This window comes from Centropristis striata, chromosome 20, assembly GCF_030273125.1.
Source record: "Centropristis striata isolate RG_2023a ecotype Rhode Island chromosome 20, C.striata_1.0, whole genome shotgun sequence".
NCBI lineage: Eukaryota > Metazoa > Chordata > Actinopteri > Perciformes > Serranidae > Centropristis > Centropristis striata.
Window position 1 is genome coordinate 9118111 of NC_081536.1, and position 9535 is coordinate 9127645.

The 9535-nt window shown below is 38.3% G+C and overlaps 1 protein-coding gene across 1 annotated transcript; it reads left to right on the plus strand.

Annotated features, from left to right (window-relative positions):
• The first annotated feature begins 1795 nt into the window (after positions 1–1795).
• Positions 1796–8866, plus strand: lhcgr (luteinizing hormone/choriogonadotropin receptor). The gene is made up of 11 exons (XM_059359902.1): positions 1796–1993; positions 3875–3946; positions 4707–4781; positions 4876–4950; positions 5287–5361; positions 5457–5534; positions 5632–5700; positions 5804–5878; positions 6308–6493; positions 6703–6771; positions 7461–8866. Exons 1-11 carry the CDS (start codon positions 1821–1823, stop codon positions 8680–8682), a joined length of 2169 nt encoding a protein of 722 aa, XP_059215885.1. The 5' UTR covers positions 1796–1820; the 3' UTR covers positions 8683–8866.
• Positions 8867–9535: the final 669 nt, after the last annotated feature.

Sequence of the window (9535 nt, forward strand, 5' to 3'; positions counted from 1 at the left end):
GGGAGTTTCACTAGCTTATCTTGTGCAGAGTGTTTTGACTAATTCAATGCATAACTTAAGCCTTAGCTTACCAATGCAAAAGACACGGGTTGTCAAACACAATTTTATTTGATGCATTTTTGAGGTGGGAAAAGTTGAAAATGTGCACATATTTTTATGAATAAACGTAGTTCTTACTGAGAATTATTGAATAATTAATTAAATGTTTTTTTTTAATCAAAATGTGGAATTTTAAATGTCAATGTAAATGGCATGTCAGCCTATTGGCAATGATATAAATGTTTGGTTTTACCTGAGGTTTCCATCAGTCCTGTAGGCCTAAGTGCAATGTTTTCAATTTCAGAATGGAATATAGTCTTTCAGCATAATGCGGGTTAAGCATTATGCTGTGTGTCAAGGGTATAAAATCTAGCCTTGCCTTTATCAACCAACATAACTGGCGCCAAATGAGACACAGTTATGTGAAGCTTTTGACTCCGGGGTCACAGTGTCCTCCCAAGGGACACAGTCATTGACTTGGCTTTTTATGTGTGTGCCAGCGGAAATCTTTGTTTTAATTGTCCTTAAATGCACAGCAATTACAAACACAAGAGTTAGCAAGCATAATTGGATGGCACCACATTACAACAAATTCAAATCATTCTCACAATAAGGGGCATTAGAAATTTCACATTTAATTAGCCTTAAAGGTGTTCTGTGTATTTGCAGACATATACAGCATGTGTAAATACATAAACAAAACGTCCATTCTCAGACAAAACAGCAAGATAATCCTTCCAAAGAAGCAAACATCTTTATCTTTTTAATTGGACATTAGGTCCAAAAAGATAGCCTTGTTTGTTGTATTTAGTGTCCGTAGTAAAATCAAAAGCTTTTTTGCACCAATGACCTTTATATTGATGCACATTCAGGATTACTCTGGGGAACTCCAGTTTCACTCCAGATTTTGGCTGTTAAATATAAGACCAGAATTCTAGGTGTCAGCCTCAGCTGAGGAGATAACCGCTGAGGAAGTGGCACATATGAACACAATAGTCACTCTTATGACTGTTACTCACATTGCACTCACTATATTGAATTAAACGTTAAAAAATAATGAACTCACCATTATCTGGGACCCCTGGGGGCACCTGGAGACCAGGTTGCCACTGATCTATAACATTTTTCCAGATTTTTCATCTGTGAAGCAATGAGAAGTTCTAGATTTTATATATAATAACATCACAAACTGGAATTTTAGTACTGTAGTTTTTGGATTTGTGAGGCAGTTTTTTATATTTACTAATGTATTTGGACTGTCTTAGACCATGTGTGAATTTTTAAAATGGGCATAGTTCCCCTTTAAGGTCAGTCAAGTTTGAGTATGTAAACGTAAAGTGTCCAATTAAGGTATTGATGTACATTTAACCATAATCAATACGACAAGTTTAAGTGCGGATGAGGGTGTTCAGTTAATTCAAAAAGTTTGCAAGCAAATTAATTTCATGAAAATGCATCAACTTCAAGATAACTCCAAATTTACACCTTATGAAAGCCCAGATCTACTGATGTAAGGCTAATTTAATATTTATGTACGATATTTCCATACTGTAAAGAAACCAGTAATAATAAACTGCCTTTCAAGTCAAGTGTCTGCTTTTCCCATTGTTGTGAATACAACATAAAGCGCAGCTCTTTGCGACACACGTGTCACTCGATAAGAAGTTGAGTGTCAGGTGGCAGATTCTCTCCGCGCTGCTTAAGGATGAAGATCTGCTGCGTCTTCAGTGAGTGGACATCCCGGCTTGTGTGTGCTCGGACGTTTTTTAGGCAGCACAACAATGGGAACATCGACGCCAGTGAACTTGATCCTCTTTATTTTATTCATCTTTGGATGCAAGTGCGCCTCGGGTTTCGCCTGCCCGAAGATCTGCCGCTGTTTGTCCAACACAATCAGATGTAACAATGTGACAGAAGGGTCCGCTCAGATGATGGGCCACAGAGATAACAGACTGTAAGTTCGCACTACTGACATGGATTTAAAGAAAGAAATAAAACACTGCGAGAGTGCGTAATATGATGGATTTAAATTAATTGAAGGGTGGTCTATCTTTGCATTAGCATTTGAAATTATTTTGGCACTAACATTATAACATGTATAATTACTTTTATCTTGTTAATCATGCAATTAACTCCTGTGATAAAGCCATTACCAAGACTACCCCGTGCGTATTTACGCATGCAGCGAGGATCCACCTGAAACGCACTTGTTGCTTACATTTAGCTTAAATGACGACTGCTAAAGTGACTATTACATATTTCACATGTATTCACATTTGATTAGATCAAATTGTATTACTTGTTGTCATGTATTCGCTTTTGCCCTCGCTTCTATCCTCACATACAAGTTATGTGGGAGCCAAAGAACTGTCATAAAATAGATCACTTGAACAATTTTGAAGCACTTCTTCCAAGTAAAAAAAAAAAATAGAAGAAGAAGAAGAAGAAGAAGAAGAAGAAAAAGATGAATCAAAGCATGGTATCAGTTTTGTTGATAGTCTAATTGAGGAAAAAGCTTAAATGGTTTCTATCCATAAAAAATGGAGAGCCCTAAATTGTTCTGTTTAAATGTAGTAGACACACATTTTACATGCAGCTATTTTTCATAATTTTGTTGAGACAATATTTGTTTCTGTTTTTTTCAAATGTTAACAATGAGAGATCCATCATTTTTATTTTATTTAAACACCAATGATGCAAAAGCCATCATCCATGCAGAAGCATCCATCTGCTCCGTCACTATAAATGCATGTATAGGACACAGAGCACTTCATAATATTTTCTTCACTGGAAGAACACTCTTAAGGGTATTTAATCATGTTTTACCTACCAAAGGGGCATCAAAGAGAGGATTTTATGATTTTCTTGTACTAAAGATGGGCAGTCAGCATCCTGGTTTGACCAGTGTAACTTATAGAATCATTTTTATTTTCATACAAGGAATTTGCTGTGGTGTATTCATGGAAAACAATAAATTACTTAGTTGTGAATTCATAATAACTTCAACTTTAAAATATGGATGGACGGGGTTTCCCAGTGGCACACCTGATGGAGCGCATACCACAGAGGCTTAGTCCTCGTATGCAGGCGGCCCTTGTTTGAATCCGGCTCTGAGCACTTTCCTGCATGTCTTCCCCTCTGTGTCTTAAAACCTAGTGCAGACTGAAGGACATCAGCTTCTGAGCAATGTTGATATTTCCAGTTTTATGCTTTACAGTGAAGTACCACAGCACATAACACCCTATTGTTGGTAAACAGAGGGCCCTGCATGTGTGCAAGTTAATAACCTGTGAAGAAAATGTCAAGTTGATCTCACACGATTAAGTACACAGTGTGTCCTCTCGGTCTTTAGGGGTTTCAGTTCAGCAGACTGGCACAAGCCTTGAAGGTGGGGGATCTTGACCTCTCCCCTGCTAAATCACAGAACCTTGAGTCTTTCCTGATAAGTGTCTGTTAAATACATCAAGGCCAGAAACTTCATGTACGTGTTAAATGCCAGCAACACACACACACACACACACACACACACACACACACACACACACACACACAAACACACACACACGATCACAAACACACACACCAGAAACTTTGTGATGGGTCACATAGTGTTAACAGTAATTAAAATGCCTTAATTGTCCCTAGTAATGCACAATGGTTAATTTTTTTTTGAGTACTTGCATGTACTGTGGCTATGTTTCCAGCATCAACATTTCCTTTACTGTGCACTATATTATATCATAATGTAGTTATTTAGTTATGGTGCTTTCAGATCATTTACTTAATATGTCAGTTATTTTAGAATTAAATGTGCCTTTCCATGTTCTTCTTTCAGGTTCCTCTATCACTTGTCTTTGCGCACTATTTCAAGCCATTCTTTTGAGGGTTTGAAAAAAGTCCAGAGGATGTAAGTATCAATTTCTATCCACTGACAAAGTCCCATTTAAATGTTCTGATATTTTGTCATAAAACTACAATGAGAGTTCATCTCAAATGTTCACTAGTTTCACTTTTCTATCTGTTATACAGTCATGGAAAAATTATTAGACCATTGTTTTCTTCAATTTCTTATTCATTTTAGTGCCTGGTACAACTAAAGGTATATTTGTTTGGACAAATATAATGATAACAACAAAAATAGCTCATAAGAGTTTAATTTAAGAGCTGATATCTAGACATTTTCGATGGTTTTCTTGATAATAACCAAAATCATTATCAAGAAAACCATGGAAAATGGCTAGACATCAATACTTATATTAAACCTTATTGAACTATTTTTGTTGTTATCATTATATTTGTCCAAACAAATATACCTTTAGTTGTACCAGGCATTAAAATGAATCAGATATTAGAAAATACAAGGGTGGTCTCATATTTTTTTTCATGATTGTTTATTAGTATTTACTGAATCAGTCCACTAACCCCAGGTTGTCAGGATTAAAATGTCGTTCTGTTCTTAAAATTAAAATCTTAAAAAGTGACAGCTAAAAATAGGAGCAAATATGAAAAATGGATGCATTGCCAATTTAATGTAATGTATATAATAAGAGTAGGTTTATGCATGTCATCACATAAATGGACACTGTTTGCACACTGAACAGCAATCTTTTCTCTCTGTGTCACATGTAAACATATGTTTCTTTTCTTTGTTTCTGCTCTCTTGGCAGTGAGATTGCCCAAAGTATTACCCTGGAAACCATTGAGGCATTAGCGTTCAATAACCTTCCCAATCTCTCTGAAATGTGAGTGTATTTCTGTGTGGGTATTTGGATCAATAAAAGTTATGGTCACTGTAATGCAGTGGAGTTTCACCTTGTGCTTTATGTTGCTTTGCAGTTCAATCCAGAACACCAGGAGTCTGATGCACATTAGCAAAAGGACATTTAACAACCTGCCCAAACTACATTACCTGTGAGAGACCTCAAAATGTACTATATAACTGTATTTACACGGTTGCCCATGAAGTTGTAATAAAATATTTTTTACCTCTTTCAATGAAATGATTGTGACATTGTGATTTATTATTGACAGATTAAAATGCATATATTCTCAAAATGTTATTAATCAGTCACTTACAAATTGTGAATTGTTTCATACACAAACGAATTGTGTATGAAAATAAAATTATTCCAACTTTACGGGCAACCGTGTATTTAATGGTTTATTAATCCTGCTTAAAAGAAATAGATTAACAATATATGTCACAAAACATATCTCAAAATTACATGTTTTCCTTTGTATAAACAGGAGCATCTCAAATACTGGGATAACAGTTTTTCCTGACATCACATCTATCAATTCTCTTGGATCCGAGTTTATCTTGTAAGTACATATTTTGCAAAAGTTAATGACAAATAAATTAAAAAAGCACCATAAAGACATTACAATAAATTGCTATGAACTGTCGTGCATTGCAGGGATATCTGCGACAACCTGTATTTACTGGAAATCCCTCCAAATGCTTTTATTGGAATGACAAAAGAATACGTTACGATGTGAGTGATGCAGGACATTCTTTTTAATTGATTTAAACTCACTTTAGTTGGGAATAAATGAAAATCAAGATTCTCACATTTATTCTTGTGATTGCAGGAACCTGTACAACAACGGCATCAGAGTAATACACGACCACGCCTTCAACGGGACAAAGATAGATAAACTGTATTTTCCCACGTTTTTTTCTTTCTCTTTCACTTTTTTTCTGACTAAATGATGTTTCTGTTCCCAAGCTTTTGCTCCATTGTCCTCCGTTTTATCATTTCAGGGTATTAAAGAATAATCGAAACCTCAGAGTGATCCACAGAGATGCTTTCAAAGGAGCCACGGGGCCTGGAGTCTTGTAAGTGGTATTTTTAAACCTGAAAGGCAACGTTTATTTACTTAGATTTATTTGGTGATGGCAGAGGGGAAATTATGTTTGTTTAACTGATAAATTGTAGTCTAGCTTTTTATGTGTTGATATTCATTGCTTGAATTTTGTGTCGAGATGTTAAACAAGATAATGTGCACTCTTGAGCAGCTTTTCTCTCTATCATTAAAATAAATGACTTTTTATGTGTAATATACTAATATAATAACTCTGGGTTCTGTTTTACTGCTGACATACTCTCAATAGTATGCTCTCAGCTGACTGTGAGGGCTAGGTGGGAGAGAACTGGGCTGATATTGATTGACTTTATCCCCTGCAGCAGCGCACGACCAGCACAATGGTCACAAAGAGGCCTTTACACCCCCGTGCAGTCATATTGTTGTCTGTGTTATTTTGCAGGGACGTGTCCGCGACGGCTCTCGCAAAGTTACCACCACAGGGACTGGAGTCAGTTCTGGTGCTGTTCGCTCAATCAGCGTACGCCCTAAAGAGTCTGCCTCCTCTGCAGGGACTGTGGAGTCTACGAGAGGCCCATCTCACCTACAACAGTCACTGTTGTGCACTGCTGAGCTGGAACACCCACAGGTGATCCAAATGTTCACCAAAATCATAAACGCCCTATTTTGCACATTATAGTATAAAATAAACAAAATGGGATCACAATATAAGCACTATATACAACATGAGAACTGGTATTCCACATATGTGTTTGTGTGTCTGATCTCTGTCAGCCAGTTCTCATCAGGTTATATTGAAGCAACGGTGCCATGACATGATTTCATCTTTGTCTCCAGAGACTTTCCCGTTAATCCTGCATCAAATAACGACTCCACATATTGTGATGAGAACAACCCATCGGCAAGGTAAAATGTCATCATGCTTTCCTCTGTGTTATCTGCTCCTGTACTGGTTCAATTTAACATTAATGAAAAGCATTACAGTATTGGCAGCATTATTTATTTCAAATGATATGCTAATCATGGGTAGATTATTAGACTGTGAGGGTCTGAGACGTCCAGTATCCCCACCACCTCCTATATAGGAGAGACAAGTAGACTTTGCAATTGTTTGGCTTCTTTTTTGCAATTGTTTTGTGTCCCTTTGCAATTTATCTGTCTGTGGTTGTTTTGCTCCCATCTATATACATTTTACATCTCTTTGTGGTTGCTTTGGGGCTCTTTAAAGTCTTTTTTGCGTCTCTTTGTGGTTGTTTTTCCACTTTTCAAGTTTTTTTGATTCTCTTTACGGTCTCTTTGCAGCTGTTTTACATATCTTTGTAGTTGTTTTTTTGTCTCTTTGTAGTCTTTTCCTGTTTTGTTTTAGTCATTTTGAGTGGTTAGTGTATATGTCTTAAGTGATATCGTGTAGATGAAGGCCATGGCGGTCCCCTGACACTTTGGGCCCCTTGGCGTGTCCCTGGTATGCCCAATTGGTAATACATCCAATTACAATATCTTTTAGCTGGAAAAATAGTTTGACTTCTGACTTCTTAAGTTTAAAATGAACAAGCTGGAACTATTTCCTCTCATTCATTTCTCCTCTTTTGAAACAGGGTTCAGCGTGTGATTGGAGGTTCAGCAGACACAACTCTAGTTATGGATATGCCATTTTTCTCAGATGTTGATCTGTTTGTGGAGGACGAAGGCTTTGGAAACGTGAATTTCCACTATCCAGAACTGGACTTCTGTCAGACCCGACCCACATTGGTTTGCACGCCCGAAGCAGATGCTTTCAATCCCTGTGAGGACATTGCAGGCTTCAGTTTCCTCAGAGTTGCCATTTGGTTCATCAACATACTGGCCATCACAGGCAACCTGACGGTGCTCCTGGTCTTCTTCACCAGCCGGAACAAGCTGACGGTTCCTCGCTTCCTCATGTGCCACCTTGCTTTTGCAGACCTTTGCATTGGGATCTATCTTCTGATGATCGCTATAGTTGACCTGCGCACACATGGTCACTACAGTCAACATGCTATTGAATGGCAGACAGGGCCTGGCTGTAGTGCTGCAGGCTTCCTGTCTGTGTTTGGTGGGGAGCTGTCAATCTACACACTTTCCAGCATCACTCTGGAGCGCTGGCACACCATCACCAACGCTCTGCAGACAGAGCGCCGTCTGGTACTTAAGCAGGCGGCGAGTATAATGGCAGCTGGCTGGCTCATCTGTCTGGGGATGGGGATGCTGCCCCTGATTGGTGTGAGCAGCTACACCAAAGTCAGCATGTGCTTACCCATGGACATCGAGACGCCACTGGCTCAGGCGTTCATCATTATTATCCTGCTCTTCAATGTGGCTGCCTTCGTTGTTGTGTGTGTTTCTTATGTGCTGATCTATCTGGCAGTAAAGAACCCAGAGATCCCCGGAAGAAGCGCAGACACCAAGATTGCAAAGCGCATGGCCGTGCTCATCTTCACTGATTTTCTCTGCATGGCACCCATCTCCTTCTTCGCCATCTCTGCTGCATTCAAGGTTCCCCTCATCACCGTGACAAACTCCAAGATTCTGCTGGTCCTCTTCTTCCCCATCAACTCATGTGCCAATCCCTTCCTCTACGCAATCTTCACCAAGGCTTTCCGGAAGGACGCCTATCAGCTCATGAGTGCCATGGGCTGCTGTAAAAGCAAGGCCAGTGTTTATCGCATGAAGGCCTACCGCTGCGATAATGCAATCAAGAGCAACTTGGGATCCAAAAATAAAAGATCCCGTGCAGGAATGAGGCTGGCTGACATGCCAGAACAGAGCCATCGCCTGAAAGAGGAGGGAGAGCTCACCTGAGTTACAAAACTGGAGACTGTTAGACTGTTAATAAGACAATTGGACAACAGAGGAAACTAAGGAAAAACAACTCATGCTGGATTTGGAGGAAATTATTTACTTAAGTATAAGAAAAAATAATTTAGTAGACTGAAAACGCCAATAAAAAAGACATGTTGACTGATCATAACAGGAAAAGCACAGATAGTGTAATTAATAGTATTAATGGTGGCTCTGTTCAATTTAATGTCCCAGTAAGCCATGCAGTGTGCCCTCAAACTAACTGGAATGGAGCCATCATTTATAATATGAGTCCCACCTGTAGTTTTCCTGAATGTCACATGTTAAAATGTCTACTGTGAAAAAGGCCTACATCCATCTGCACATCAATGCATAGCAATCTGCAGATTTCAACCACTCTCAAGGCTGAATTTGTCAACATTTAAATGTATAAGTTAACTGGCAGTCTTGGAAGAAGTCCTCAGATCTTTTCCTTAGGTAAAAGTAGCAAAATTACAATGTCAAAATTCTCTGTAAGTAAAGGTCCAGCATTACACATTTTATTTTAGTAATAGTGAAAAGAATTGCCATCAAAATAAACCAAAAAGTACCAAAAGTATTTAAAAATATTTTACTGCATTACAATTACTGGTGCATCATGGGTAAAATGATCACATTCATCTCCTCTCATCTCAAGTGGCTGTTTCAAACCATTCAGTATGTTCTGAGGTTGGCTAAATGTATTCAAATGAATATTAGAATAATATCTGCAGCATAGACTGTATATAAATAAGATCTGTAGCCATGGTGATATATAGTTGACCACATGGTGGCGTAGTTGGGCAGACAACTCAAATATGCTGCAAGAATTTTT

Bases quoted from the DNA above. Each gene is read 5' to 3' on its own strand.
- lhcgr (XM_059359902.1), top strand. From the start codon at position 1,821: ATGGGAACATCGACGCCAGTGAACTTGATCCTCTTTATTTTATTCATC. The intron at 4,951-5,286 runs GTGAGAGACCTC...TTGTATAAACAG, and splicing joins CTGCCCAAACTACATTACCT to GAGCATCTCAAATACTGGGA. The intron at 5,362-5,456 runs GTAAGTACATAT...CGTGCATTGCAG, and splicing joins CTTGGATCCGAGTTTATCTT to GGATATCTGCGACAACCTGT.